General features: G+C 32.3%; 1 protein-coding gene across 3 annotated transcripts in view; it reads left to right on the top strand.

Annotated features, from left to right (window-relative positions):
• The window catches only part of PTEN (phosphatase and tensin homolog), an 87,683-nt gene extending 76,849 nt beyond the window's left edge, over nt 1-10,834 (top strand). For all 3 annotated transcript variants that reach the window (XM_082339535.1, XM_082339534.1, XM_082339536.1), the window contains 3 exons: nt 2,063-2,229; nt 4,735-4,959; nt 7,346-10,834. In XM_082339535.1, coding sequence (XP_082195661.1) covers nt 2,063-2,229; nt 4,735-4,959; nt 7,346-7,531 — 578 coding nt within the window. In that variant the 3' untranslated portion in view covers nt 7,532-10,834. The remainder of the gene's footprint in view (nt 1-2,062; nt 2,230-4,734; nt 4,960-7,345) is intronic.
• Nucleotides 10,835-16,274: the final 5,440 nt, after the last annotated feature.

Raw genomic sequence — 16,274 nt, forward strand, 5'->3', positions numbered from 1 at the left:
GTCTTCATTTCTTTTTTTTAGAACACAGTCGATCATATCAAAGATATATATCTCAGAGTTGTGTCTTAGAAGTCAAAAGAACCATACTAATGTTGGACAACTGTTAAGTTTGGTCTTATCTATCTAAAATGTGAAATTCATATTGTAAAGAAAATTATTTTCTTTAGTGATTTGAAGAAATATTTTCTACTTATTTTTATTAAAATGTTTTAGCTTAGTGTTGCTTAGATATTTCCTCAAAAAACTAATTTCTAATTAGATTATCAATTGTATATATAATTCTAAAGTTCTTGAAGGTACACATTTTAGATGTAGTTTAATTGAAATCTGGCTTACACAGTTAATTTGCTTTTTAAAGTCCTAAGATCAGGATTATCAGATTCTGAGTTAGTGGAGTTTGAATTAATAAGATTACAAGGCATTTCCCTCCTGGTTGATTTTTATCACAGCTTTGAAATCATACCTTGTTTGTTTGCTTCTTCAAGCTAGGCTTCCCAGTGAAATTTTCAGTATCAAATAAAGTCTTGTAAAATAGTTCCTTGTACTTTGAATCTTTAGTCAAGGAAGTGAAAATTGACAGGTTGTTAGTGTAATGTTTCCCTTTTTTAGAGTTCCTTTTTCTCATGATAAATGTCTCACAAATCCATATTGGAATAATCCCTCATGCTTTTATGAAGCCTACTATTTATTATGTGATTGATGATACTGCTTTAGGTATTATATAGATGAGCCAGTAGGTGTATATTACACTGGAAAATTTATTTAGCCTGAACAAGCTTTTTGCCTTGTCCTCAGTTGTTGGTCACATTGATAAAGAATGTGATACTTCTTTTTTTTGTCTTTAAGGATGATGCCTTTTGGTGCTGAGAACTTTATGTCTATATATATGTATTTCTCATGTACTTTATGCAAGCTTATGTTTTTATTTCTTGATTATCTTGGTATGTTTTGAAACTTCAAGACCCACTTCTTACCTCCTCAGGTTAATTACTTTTTTTCCTAATGAACTCTTGTTTTTGAACTTGGTGTACTACAAATGAATTATACTTTGTCAAATTATTTAGGTAACTAAAGTTTTTAAAGTCCTAGGATCTTAATGTTCATGACTTTAAATTCTGTCATTAATGTGATTAGGTATAAATGTATTTATGAGTAGTTTTTAAAAATAAAAAACCATAATCCTTGCCTGTTCACACTTACCTACCTTTTAGTTGCGTTGCTAATGTAAGCATGATACATCTTGAGAGGTCATATTTTACCAGTTATTTTAAAACACACGTGGGTCAAAGCCAAAATACTTGTTAATGAAAATGGAGTGTGTTTTGGAGAAAGGGGGGGTTGTGCTGTAATTTGTACTTGATGTCTGTTGCATTTCTTTGCAGACATTTCACATCTCTTTCCCCCTGTTTCTTGTGGTGGTGGCTTTATATACCTTTCAAAATAAAATATGAGTTATAAGTAAAATTAATTATGGTTAATATTTTTATAAATATTGAAACTTGTGCTTATGGAATATATTATAACTTTGTTATAGATTATATTCTCTTCTTGTGAATGTGTAATGATTGGTATTTTGTGGGTTTTATTCCGTGGTAGAGACTTTAAAATGCTGCAGCAAATACTTGTTTTAAAAGTTACTTTTTATGCAGTTCATTTTAATTCTTAAAATAATTTATATTAGATTTTAACATTGTAATGTTGAAATTTTGATATTACTGTACAGTGCTAGAAGTCCAGTCTTGGTACTTACTAATTATGAAATAGAATTGACTTTAATACCAGTTATAGAACCTTATGTTGAAGGCTCAAATTAGGGAAAACCTTGTATTGATTTTATTTTGCCCTAGTTTATTTCCGCTGACTTGTTTTATTTATTTATTTATTTATTTAGCTATCTATTTACTATTTTCTCTCCACTGATTTGTTTTAGATCAGGGGTTAAAGATGCAGAATTACTACTTTGTGTATATTGCTAATATTAATCATCAAAATAGCTTTTGACAGTTTGACAGTTAAAGGTATTTCCTGTGAAGTGATACTAGTTATGTATTTGACCACGCAGATCCTCAGTTTGTGGTCTGCCAGCTAAAGGTGAAGATATATTCCTCCAATTCAGGACCCACACGACGGGAAGACAAGTTCATGTACTTTGAGTTCCCTCAGCCGTTGCCTGTGTGTGGTGACATCAAAGTAGAGTTCTTCCACAAACAGAACAAGATGCTAAAAAAGGTTTGCACTTTACTTTTATTGGGAAAAATATCCAGAATAGCCATACCTTGAATAGTAACCTCAGATCTTTTGCTTAAAGCATTTAGTTAGGCAGAAGTCATTCTGTAAGGAGAAACTAAAAGATGTATTTTATGACTGACACCTAATGAATCATGAATGATTTTCTATTAGATCTGCACATGCTTTGCTTATTATGGCATCGGTGAGCCATTATTAATGGTAAATAGTCCTATTAGAAGGAAACAGCCATGTGACATTATAATTTGAGATGAATTTTCTTTAACTTAGGTTATGCATATAAATTTTATAAAAGGATTAAAGATTGCATACATATCCCATTCAATCAGTTACAGTCCTTTCAGAAGGGATGATTAATTACTGAGAAGTTAACATGGGACCATGAGTTTGAAAAAAAAAATTTGGTCTGTATGTATAAATAAAATCTGTTTTGTGGTCTTGTGTAATGACACAAACCACTTTTCCCCCATTTTGGTTAATGTTTCTTGAGACTGGGTCATTTTATATTTAGCTTCCTCAAATTTACTGAGTATTCTGATTTTTAGTTAGGAGAGAAATAAATATGAAGAGGAAGTAATAAAGAATGAAAAAGTGTGGTATTATTTAAATATGCAGGTTTAGAAAGTTAGTGAGGTTTGCATCTCACTGAGCTATATTTAGAGAATGCAGGGGCTCATTTTAAAACAAACTGTCTTGGTTTAAAATATTAAGTGTGAACATTTAAGGTGAACCTAAGGTGCAAAATTTTTAGGTAGTAATGAACAAAAACATTAGCTGTGTATATTGTTACTGCCTCCTTAAACATACCAGATAGTGTATTGCTAATCTTTAGACAGTCTCTGTAATAGGATTGATTTCATTTTCCTGAATTTTAGCTTTTTTTTTTTTTTTTTGAGAAAAAATAAGAGGAAGCTTCATTTACTACAAAAATTTTAACCTCTATTTTGACTTGTCAAAAGAAGTATAATTTCCTTTATCCAGAATCTAGGTAGCTGGAAAATCACAAAATGTAAAACTGATTTTTTTCACCAGAAACCCATTTCCTACATGTTCTGTATAAATAAAAGTTAAGTATATCTCAGTAACTTTGAAAATATATTTTTCAATAATCCAAGAAGTATTAACAAATGTTTTAAAATTAAGGTAAGTAATTTTTTCCTTCTATTCACTGTAAGACTGGTACACATAAGATTTTATGTTTTGCTTTTAAAAATAGGCACCTGTATCACTGTTTCCCTGTATGTTTAGGAGTGTACTAATTCTTATTCTTCTAGTTCTTATCACCTATACATTATATTAACACATGTAAAATTGAGGATTAAGTTAAATATTTATAATAATTTGTGTATCTTGAATTACTTTACATTTATTTCCATTTTATGTGATTTTCCTTGCCTGTTATAAATGTTTGTTCTGATTTAAACAAGAACAGTTTTACTATAATCAGTACATTAGCAGAATCTACATTTTTTGAAATTTAAATTCTACTAGCTTATTTTCTTCTGACTCTAAGTAAAATATGTGTCTAGTTATTACCAACTCAGTAACTTTGCTAAAATGATTGAAATTAACAATATTTTCAAAGACTACCACATATAAAATTGCTATGCTAGGTACTGTTAAAAGATACAAAGACATTTAAGACATAAGTTACTTAAGGGTCTTACCGTCTTCCTGGGAAAATAAACTTGAAGGTAAATTAAAATAAAAGATTTAAATGGCAGTTTAAGGTACCAGATAAGGTGTCATGGGGTTGTACATCATTAATTGTCAAATAATGCATACAGGCCAGTTCCACTAATAAAGAGAGAGAACATTTTCTATGTTGGTCAAGAAAGGTTTGAAGTAATGAACTTCTGATGTGGTTTTTTGATTTACAAGACCTCATTATTAGTTAATAAGTGATTTTTTAAAAATAGGCATTTTATAACAACAAAAAGTTGACGTTCTTACCCCCCCCCCATATTGTATTATGAAAAATTTCAAACATACATTGTCATGCAAGAAACTGGAGCCACTTAATGTTTGTATTGCTGTAGAAGTAAAAATGTATCTGCCTTGCTTCCTTGGGAAGTTGTAGTGACATTTTAAGAACTTTTGGTAAAGTAAATTTTGTAATAGCTTGTTGAAACAAAATTAAATCCATTTCTGGGTTTTTTAATATATACATATAAACTCAACACTTTTAAAAGCTAGTGTTAGACTAGAAAAGGAGATATTTTACTTAAAGTATTAACTTAAGTTTATTTTAGAGCTTGTGGAATTACATTTTTGGTCTAGATTTGAATTAAAGAAAAAATCCTATGTGAATTAGATGCAACAGATAACTCACAGATTGCCCAGTATTAGTCTTTGTGTTTACCTTTATTCAGAATATTAATGACACATGGCATAATTTGTTCACTTCTTAGGGCAAATGTTGAATATAAGTAACATTGTCTTTTTAAAAAAAATTTTATGTCTGTTTTCTTTTTTTTTTTTTTTTAGGACAAAATGTTTCACTTTTGGGTAAATACATTCTTCATACCAGGACCAGAGGAAACCTCAGAAAAAGTAGAAAATGGAAGTCTATGTGATCAAGAAATTGATAGTATTTGCAGTATAGAGCGTGCAGATAATGACAAGGAATATCTAGTACTCACTTTAACAAAAAATGATCTCGACAAAGCAAATAAAGACAAGGCCAACCGATACTTTTCTCCAAATTTTAAGGTCAGTTAAAAACATTTTGAGGAGTTGGTGAGTGGTTCTGTGTGTGTGTTTGTTTTATTCCAGGTGTGTAGCTGGTGAAAGACTTGCTTGACTTATTTTTAAATTACGTATATTCATAAGCATTGTTTATTTAGCAGTAAGGTGAAAGTTTCTAATGAAATCCAATGCACAGAGAGTCAAAAGGCTACAGTTTCCTTACCCTATTCTTTGTTACTTGGTGAAATCTGGGAGGGGATTTAAGTAAGTTGGATATGAAGTAGGAATAGGTGAAAAAAGAAGTGGAAAGGAACTCAGCCCTTTGGGAATGATTCATATGGAATGTTTTCACTGCTTTTACTCTTGTCCCCCTCCAGTTTATTCTCAACTCCTTAGAGTGATCTTAAAAATGACTTGATTGTGTCACTCCTGTTTATACTTTTTAAAGACCTTGTGCTTTTTTGATGTGACCTGCAGGAACCTGCATAATTTAGCACAGGACTACCTTCTGCATCTACTCTAGCCACATTCTCTCCCTGCGATTCACTCTCAGACCTGGTCTCTTTTCAGTTCTTCAAAATGCTATACTCTTCTGCCTCAGGTCTTTACAATTCTTTTCCTTCTCCCCGAACCTCTCCACCCTTGGCCTTTCCCTGCCCTTCACGTAGCTGTCCCTCACATTCTAACCTTAGCTTCAATCCCATGTGCTCTGTAAGGCCTCTGATCATCCTCCCTTCTCCTTCTCTTTTTAAAACTCTGTCTACTTCCTCTTATTATGGAATTATTTGGTTCATTTTACTTTTATCTAAATGTGATATGTATGTGTATATTTCTATTTATATTTCTAGATGAGAATTCTCCAGGTTAAAAAGCTGACTTGTAAACATTCCCAAATGGTGGTTTGCCACTTTTTTCTTCCCCTTTCCTATTTCTTATTCTACTTCATTTTTCTCTCTTCCTTTCACCATACCCTCCTCCTTTCTCTTTTTAAATTATCTCTTTATTCCATTTTTATAGCATGTAGCAAACCTAATCATAGCTTATAAGAATATTGCTAGTAATAATAAAAATAAAGGGGGGGGGCTACCTGTTTTAAGTGAAAAATGGATCTAATAATAAGTGCCTTTAGATCTTATATTTAAAGTGTTTAGTAAAGTGTTTAGTAGTGTCTTCTAGAATTCGTAGGTTTCCATTTACTTTCTTTTCTCTGTCTATATTTTACTCAGTTATTAGCTTTTAAGATGTGACTTCCTCTAACTTTATTATTTTCTGTTTTAATATTGCAAGAGGTTTTATATTTGTAATTACAAATAAAAACTATTTGTTATCAGTAAACACATGAGTGAGCTATACAAATACCTGGGAAAAGAGGGAAGAGCTGGTGCAGAAGCCCTGAGACAGGAGTGAGCTTGGTTTATTTGAGGAGCAATAGATAAGAAATTGTTTTGACTAATGCACATCAGTCCAAGTGTGAAGACGTTGAGTGTTTTCTGCACGGGAAAGATGTAATCTGAATTTTGTCTTTAAAAGTTTACTCTGTCCCCTCCTTTAAAATATAGACTCGAGAGGGGTAAGAATGAAAGCTGAGAGGCTAGTTGAAGGTAGAACTAAAAGGATTTACTGATGGATTGGATATTGGATGTAAGAGAAGGAGAAAAATTGATAATGATTCTTGGATCATGGGGGAGGGGCTGTAGATGTAATAGAATGATCAAAGGATTTGAAGTCAGATCTGATTTAAATCCCACATCCACTACCTACTAGATATGTGGCCTTTAACAAGTTCCCTAACCTTTCTGAGCTATAGCTTTCTCTCTTTTAAAATAGATACCTACCATTTAGAGTTGTTTTGACAGTTATTTCAGCTCTGCCTATAAGGCTGTTGGTTCACTGTTAAGAGCACTGTAGGATATTAACTTTCTTATTACTCCCTTTCAGTGAAGTTTTTAGGGCGAATGGAATCCTAAACATCATTGTTAATCAGTATTTTACATAGTGTAGTATTTGTAGTTTTTAGTATTGTTTGTATCAGAAAATACATTGAATTTCAGATAAGTAGTTAGGTGAAACATTCTTTTGGAACTCAACTCTTTGTGAGTTGAATTTTGTGATTGAAAATAGATTATGTGGACTGTTGAACTCAATACATTTCTTTTGCAGAATTATTTAGTTAATGCTTGTAACATGCCTATTAAAAAATATAGTATATTAACATCCCAGTTTCTTTTCAATATATACCAAGAAAGAAAATGTAGGAAATCTTAAGAAGAGGGTCATTTAAAAGGCCCTTTAAAGATCATATGTGTCATAGTACTTAAAAATGAATCTGTCAAAAATATGTATCTTTAAATAATTTAAGATTAGTCAGATTTATGGATTTTTCCATTTACACTTTCTCTTCTTTCTCTAGGTGAAGCTGTACTTCACAAAAACAGTAGAGGAGCCATCAAATCCAGAGGCTAGCAGTTCAACTTCTGTAACACCAGATGTTAGTGACAATGAACCTGATCATTATAGATATTCTGACACCACTGACTCTGATCCAGAGAATGAACCTTTTGATGAAGATCAGCATACACAAATTACAAAAGTCTGATTTTTTTTTTTTTTTTATCAAGAGGGATAAAACACCATGAAAACAAACTTGAATAAACTGAAAATGGACCTTTTTTTTTAATGGCAATAGGACATTGTGTCAGATTACCAGTTATAGGAACAATTCTCTTTTCCTGACCAATCTTGTTTTACCCTATACATCCACAGGGTTTTGACACTTGTTGTCCAGTTGAAAAAAGGTTGTGTAGCTGTGTCATGTATATACCTTTTTGTGTCAAAAGGACATTTAAAATTCAATTAGGATAAATAAAGATGGCACTTTCCCATTTTATTCCAGTTTTATAAAAAGTGGAGACAGACTGATGTGTATACGTAGGAATTTCTCATTTTGTGTTCTGTCACCAACTGAAGTGTCTAAAGAACTTTGTGATATACAGGTTCACATCCTACCCCTTTGCACTTGTGGCAACAGATAAGTTTGCAGTTGGCTAAGAGGAGTTTCTGAAGGGTTTTGCTACATTCTAATGCATGTATTCGGGTTAGGGGAATGGAAGGAATGCTTAGAAAGGAATATGTTTTATGCTGGACTCTGGACCATATACCATCTCCAGCTATTTACACGCACCTTTCTTTAGCATGCTACAGTTGTTAATCTGGACATTTGAGGAATTGGCCGCTGTCACTGCTTGTTATTTGTGCATTTTATTTTTTTTAAGCATATTGGTGCTAGAAAAGGCAGCTAGAGGGAGTGAATCTGTATTGGGGTACAGGAATGAACCTTCCACAACATCTTAAGAATCCACAAATGAAGGGATATAAAAATAATGTGGTCATAGATAAGAAACACAGCAACAATGACTTAACCATATAAATGTGGAGGCTATCGACAAAGAATGGGCTTGAAACATTATAAAAATTGACAATGATTTATTAAATATGTTTTCTCAGTTGTAATGCCTGCTCCATCTCCTGTGTAATCAAGGCCAGTGCTAAACGTCAGATGCTATTATTGCCGACATCAGTCAACAACGTACATTTATTTTATTAGTTTTCAATCGTATACCTGCTGTGGATGCTTCATGTGCTGCCTAAAAGCTTCTTTTTTCTCATTAAATATAAAATGTTTTGTAATGCTGCACAGGAAATTTCAATTTGAGATTCTACAGTAAGCGGTTTTTTTTTCCTTTAAAGATTTATGATGCACTTATTCAATCCAATAGATGTCAGCCGTTGCACCCTTTTGACCTTACACATTCATTACAATGAGTTTTGCAGTTTTGCACATTTTTTAAATGTCATTAACTGTTAGGGAATTTTACTTGAATACTGAATACATATAATGTTTATATTTAAAAGGACGTTATTTGTGTTAAAAAGGAAATTAGAGTTGCAGTAAATTTTCAACACTGCACAAATAATGTCATTTACTTTTTCAGTAGAAATTGTCCCACATAATGCTTTTATCAATTTGCTATTGAAAGAATAGATTTTTTTTAAATGTGCAGTGTTGAATCATTTCTTCATAGTGCTAGAGTTAGGACTAGGGCTTCAATTTCACTTCTTAAATATCATATATTTGATATGCCCAGACTGCATACGATTTTAAGCAGAGTACAACTACTATTGTAAAGTTAATGTGAAGATATGATTAAAAAGAATTTTTTCCCCCAGAAATTTGGTATCTTTCAAATTATACCTTGACCTTGAAACATTTGACCATCCAGCCAATTTATTTCTTAATGGTGTAAAATCTCATTTTCAATAACTTATTGGTGCTGAAATTGTTCACTAGCTGTGGTCTGACCTAGTTAATTTACAAATACAGATTGCATAGGACCTACTAGAGCAGCATTTATAGAGTTTGATGGTAAATAGATTAGGCAGAACTTCATCTAAAATATTCTCAGTAAATAATCTTGATATGTTTTCCATACCTCATCAGTTTCATTCAACAAATAAAATTTTAAAATTTTTAACAAAGCTGTTAGGATTTACACATTTATATTTAAACATTGATATATAGAGAATTGATTGACTGCTCATAAGTTAAATTGGTAAAGTTAGAGACACCTATTCCTAAGATCTCATCATTGAAATTTATATGTCACCTTGTCTTTCATAAAAGCTGAAAACTGTTGACTAAAATGAAAATCAACTATTCATGTTTTGAAGATGATTATTAATACTGTTATTTGTTACAGTTTTGGGCACAGTATATTAAAGCGTAACTTGTATGGTTCCAATATGTAACATGGAGGGCCAGGTCATAAATAATGACATTATAATGGGCTTTTGCACTGTTATTATTTTTCCTTTGGAATGTGAAGGTCTGAATGAGGGTTTTGATTTTGAATGTTTCAGTGTTTTTGAGAAGCCTTGCTTACATTTTATGGTGTAGTCATTGGAAATGGAAAAATGGCATTATATATATTATATATATATAAATATATATTATACATACTACTCTCCTTTATTTCAGTTACCACGCCCATAGAATTTGACAAGAATTGCTATGACTGAAAGGTTTTTGAGTCCTAATTAAAACTTTATTTATGACAGTATTCATGATTAGCCTGAAATGCATTCTGTAGGTAATCTCTTTGAGTTTCTGGAATGTTTTCTTAGACTTTTTGGATGTGCAGCCGCTTACATGTCTGAAGTTACTTGAAGGCATCACTTTTAAGAAAGCTTACAATTGGGCCCTGTACCATCCCAAGTCCTCTGTAGCTCCTCTTGAACATTTTTTGCCATAATTATTAAAGGGTAGTTGAATAAATAGCATCACCATTCTTTGCTGTGGCACAGGTTATAAACTTAAGTGGAGTTTACCGGCAGCATCAAATGTTTCAGCTTTAAAAAATAAAAGTAGGGTACAAGTTACTGTTTAGTTCTAGAAAATTTGTGCAATATGTTCATAACGATGGCTGTGGTTGCCACAAAGTGCCTCGTTTACCTTTAAATACTGTTAATGTGTTATGCATGCAGATGGAAGGGGTGGAACTGTGCACTAAAGTGGGGGCTTTAACTGCAGTGTTTGGCAGAGTTGCCTTCTACCCTGCCAGTTCAAAAGTTCAATCTGTTTTCATATAGAATATATATACTAAAAAATTTCAGTCTGTTAAACAGCCTTACTCTGATTCAGCCTCTTCAGATACTCTTGTGCTGTGCAGCAGTGGCTCTGTGTGTAAATGCTATGCACTGAGGATACACAAAAAATTACGATGTGTACAGGATAATGCCTCATACCAATCAGATGTCCATTTGTTATTGTGTTTGTTAACAACCCTTTATCTCTTAGTGTTATAAACTCCACTTAAAACTGATTAAAGTCTCATTCTTGTCATTGTGTGGGTGTTTTATTAAATGAGAATATTTAATATTTATAATTGATTAGATTTATTGACATTTTAAATGATGGGCAGCCAAATGTGATTAATAAGTTTTTTGTAGGTTTTTTTTTTTTTCCCCTGCTGTCCTTCAAAGCCTACAGTTATATAAAAACATGGGCTCTTGTCAGTTTGGGAGTAGAGTATCAGTCTACTCATGTTTGAGAGAGGCATTTAGCTTTTTTAGTGTCTTAGTCAACACTTAATATACTGTTTCAAGCACATTAAATAATATGCTAATCCTAAAAAGTTCACGAGTCTTGAAAAATTGTGCATATATATATTTTTTACTAAGATGTCTGAAGATAATTCCCCAGAATGGATTTGATATCTCAGATTTCAATTTTGTGGCTTTTCCATTCTTTATGATTCTGTAGTGTGCCATCAACATATGGGGAGCTTCATCTACTCATTGTGACTTGTGCCATTTAAAAATAGATATTCCAGAATAGTCTAAAGGACTTTGTGTACTTGAACTTAATCTTGTTATTTCTAATATTCTTAAAAGCTTAAAGACTAAGTAAGGCACATCCTTTCAACAAAGCATAGTAAGGTAATAAGTGAAAGTGTAGCTTGTACAAATGTTTTGAAGATAAAGCAGATCATTTATGTAACAATAGAATTTAATGTTATTTCAAGTTTACATTTTCTCCATGTGACTTTTTTTATAGTAAATGTGAATATATAATGTAAAGAAGTATGAAAAGTATGTGTGTGTACACACATTTTTTCTTTTTAGGTATTGTAAGTATGGTTGAAAACTATACTGGAGTTTAAAATTATTCTGACTTATAAGATGATCTTGGTGATGTCTGAAAAATAGGAATTTACTGGCAATTTTGTTTTTATTTGCATGTTCTCACTACTCTTAATTTGAGCTAGCTTGGTTAAGTGAATGCCATCACCATTTCCATTGAGAATATAAAAATCACCAGTGTTTAACATGCAGGCTTCCAAAGGCTTACAAAAAATCAAGACCCTTAAATCTAGTCAATTTGCTGCTAATGTGAAACTTTTGTGTTCTTTTATTCTTGCCAGATAATTAGCCACAGATCTAAAACTTAGTCTGAAATGGCTTAAGTGTAAGTTTTGATTAGCAGTGCTGTTACTAGTGCAGAGAGAAATGTTTGTGAATAGAAATAATAATATAAATATTCAGTCTAAACTGGTATAAGTACCTAAAAAACTAGCAAAAAAGATAATAGAGGAAAACATTTTAAAACTTTTAAAGATGAGATGTTCGAGACCGATTTTCCTATAGAATTATGTATCTATAGGAAGCCTAATGATTATCAGTTGTTTTTAATTTTAGAGCAAATCTATTCCTTTATGACCATGATCTTGGTATTTTTCCATTTTTTAAGAGATCTTCCTTCTTCAAGTATTGGGTTGGCCCAAAAGTTCGTTCGGGTTTTTAACATCTTACCCAAAAACCCAAACGAACTTTTTGGCCAACACAATGTATCAGACTGTATGTAGCCATTCTGACAAATTCACATGTGTTGGTAGCTTTAAAAGTTTGTAATGTGAAGTCAGTAAAGGACAATAGTTTCATTGGTGGTAATACCCTTTGGTTCTTAAGTTAGCTTTTTTGAGAATAGTTTCCTGTAACAACAAAATCTTCAGTCATAATCTCACCACCTGGAAACAGCTATTATTAATGCTTTAGTGACTATACAATCATTTTTTTCTGTATATTCATGTATATATTTTCTTCAAAAAATGAAATTTGTACTGTGCATACTCTCAAGGCCTTTAAGCTTAGTATTTCCATCACGGATTTGTAGAATGTTAAAGTACATCAGAAAATAGACAGTGACTGGATTCTTTCTAACGCTACAGATGCGGATTATGTGCAGTTATTGAGAGCCCTTTCCAATTCAGTGGGTCAGTCATGGACGTTTAAATATTGTTAGCATCAGAATAATACATGTCTAAGTAAATAAAACAGTTACATTTATTTAGCATAGACAGGCTTAACATTGTAGATATTTCTCTTCAAAAGCCATTTCAAACATTTGTATTTTGGAATTAGGTGTTAAACAGAATGTGTGAAACACTGTATTAGTAGTGAATTTCATCATCACCTTTCTATTTCTCTTATAGGTTGGAAAAGAAGGATGAGCTTTTCATTTTTTATAATTCCCAAACAGTTGCTCAATTTAGAGTGAATTAGTTTAACACCTGGAACACAGAAAAAAAGCCACTGCTGGTTTATCACTTAGCTGTTTTTACATCTGTGTGCTCGTGAGACTTCCATCACATCAAAAACTATTTCATGAATGGTTCACCTTTAGCTCTGGAACTTAACCATGATTAGTATAATGGTGGGCTTAGAACATAGAACTCAAATTTTAACAGTTACTTGAGAATTTGGTGGAAAAAAGTTTAGCTGGAGGGCAGTACATAACTTACAAACCAATGTATTGATATTTTATGAACATTTTTACATATATAAGTGAAGTCAACTGCCATCTTTTGAGCATTACCACATTTTAAAATAAAGCTGCATATTTTTAAATGAAGTGTTTAACAAGGATTTATATTTTTCATTTTTTTAATTAAAAGTAATTTATATCTCCTTTGTTGCATGTGGATTCTCATCTGTTCTTAAAATGGTTAGAGATTTTGTTTGTGTTAGAATGGAGCAAGGCCTGTAGTCATGGCTCTAGTGTTTCAGTTTGTCAAATCTGTTTACTGTAGTGAGATTATCTTAAAATGTTTAGATGTGGCTTTCTGTAGCTTATCATTTATTGGCTTTTATTTATGTACACTTTTAGGATTTTCTGCCTACTCTATACATTTGTCTAAATGATATCCCACGTTTACAAATGCTCATTCAGTTTCTATTTTCTTTTTCCATTATAATGCCTTAATGGGCAGTTTTTAAGTGTGTGTGCATGTGTGTGAGTGTTGGGAGGTCTGGGTGGGTGGTGAGAGTGCTAGGTTCCGATTTTAGAGATTAACTAGTTTGATTCAGGCAAACAGTTCTCACTGGAATTTTACAGTTCATCGTAATGAAAATAATGTTAACCCTGGATGACCTTTGACATACAGTAATGAATCTTGGATGTTAATGAATTTGTTGGTAGCATCTTGATGCATGCATTATTGAGTTATTTTCTAAGTTGTGCATTTATCCAAAGTTGGTATATTGGAAATGTTTATATCAAATTCCATTTGGCTACTGATGGACGTAAAAACAAATGCTTTATTATGGAGAGTATTTTTTCTTTAAAAAATTAAAAACGTTAATTATTTTTAATATTTGGTTTTAAACTTTTTATTTGACAAGTATTTATCAAGTCCCTGCTATATATGACAGATGTTTGGAATACATTAGAGATCAAAACGACACCCTCTCTTGCCCTTGAGGAGTTTCCACTCTAGTAGAGGAAATAGACCTTATTAAAAAAGTTATAATATGTGACACTGTGATGATTGCCAAACATTCCATATGCTCCTCTAAATTTCCACCCCTTTGAAGTTAGATGGGGCCATTGTAACTAGTTTATTCCAACAAAATAGCACTGAAAGTGATGTGACACTTCCAAGGAAAGGCATTGTAAATAAAATCCCTTGTACAATCCTTAGGCTTCTCTTTACTACAGTGACTGAGTACATGACATGTTCCAGATGGTGCAACTCTGTCAGCTTGGGTCTTGAGTGACTATATGGAGCAAAACTTCCTCAAATTCTCCCCCTACATTGAATGTGTTAGATATTAGCATGAGCAAGAAGTAAACATATTGACTTAAACTGAGAATTTGGGACAATTCGTTACCATAGCATAGTTAATTACATTCTGACTTATGCTTTGGAAGGATCAGGGAAGGCTCTCTTGAGCAAGGAAGGAGTTAAGAATAAAGCAAAACGGAAAGTGACACCTTTAAACAACATGATGCAATAAGGAAACTAAGCTGTAAGTCACTCAATAGTTATTGAGCACTTGATATATGTCAGGCACTGTTATAGATGCTTGGGATACAAATGGGTGAACAGTGGATTCCTGTCTTCATGGATCTCACATTCTAGCAAGGAATAATAGATAATGAACAATCAACATACCATATGTAAGTTAATAAATGCTATGGGGGGAAAACGTGGAACAGGGTAAGGAAGACCAGGTACGCAGAGGTAGAGAGATTGCAGTGTTGAATAGGGTAAGTCCAGAATAGGCCTCACTGGGAAGGTGAGAGTTTAACAGACCCCCTGAAACAGTAGTTAGAACTTTTCATCCTTTTAATCAGCAAGGTGCACTCATTATCCTCTATAAAATTTTATTCTCACCTTTTACAACTCTATATTAATTCTTGAGTTTTTAAGATCATTATTGGTGTATCTAGATAGAATTTTTAAGAATACCACTCAAAATAGTCACAATGTTCTAAGTTACTTTATTTTCTAAATTGGTTTGGCAAAATCTATACAAACAATCTGTTTCTCTTCATTTTCAGAGTTGAGTTCACTTTTAAATTTCTTACAGTCTTACTAAATGTGTGTGATTGTGCTTTGACAATACTTGATATCACTTCAGTAGAAGTTAAAGTTTTGTTACAGCCTTAAACACTACTGTAAAGCTGAAAGGAAATGTCACTTAATGATTTATTGATGGGAAACAAGTTGTAAATTTTGAGTTAACTCAAGAAACAAAAGGTGAAATTTATGGCCTAGTTCTTTATATTCTTAACTCATGAGCAAAAACCTGTGGAAATGTATAAATATCTAAATAGTAAAAGAAATATTTGTTCACAAAGAGGGACCCGCCCCCCACTCTTCTCCTACCCCATTTCAAGATCCAAGAAGTTTAACTTTGTGATCAAGGGAAAATAGTATAATTAAGTTGATACAGTAGAAATTTGCAACTATTTATCAGGAATATTTATTATTAACTGGTATTTGCTATTGATCAGCTTCTTCTTCCTATCAGGGCAGGTATGTATAATTGGACATAAAATTTTGAAAGAAAATGTTAACTTCAGCTTTTTTAAAAATAGAATTATAAGTGGTTTAAAAGACATTTCCTTGACAGTTTTGCATTTTGTTTTTATTCTGAGTCCAAGGCTTTTTTTTTCTTCTTTTTTTTTTTAATACATTTTACTTTGCTTTGGAAAGAATTTAAGGTAGCTGACTGGGGTTCCCTAACGTGAGAAGAATTGCCAAGTCAATTTAGGAAAAAATATTACTTGTATCCATTGGTCTTGGCCTAAGGGTTAAACTTCACTTACTGGGAATATCTCCTGAACCTACCTCACTGGAATTTGAAAATCCATACATTCCAATATTATTGTGAATTGCTTCTTTAAGCATTGATAAATAAGCCGTCAACCTAATTTTCAGGGAAATAAGCCACGTTTTTACCGCAGTGTTTACTCTTCTTGAAACAGCTGAGACTTG

Source organism: Balaenoptera borealis (assembly GCF_965194805.1).
Source record: "Balaenoptera borealis genome assembly, chromosome: 10".
Lineage (NCBI taxonomy): Eukaryota > Metazoa > Chordata > Mammalia > Artiodactyla > Balaenopteridae > Balaenoptera > Balaenoptera borealis.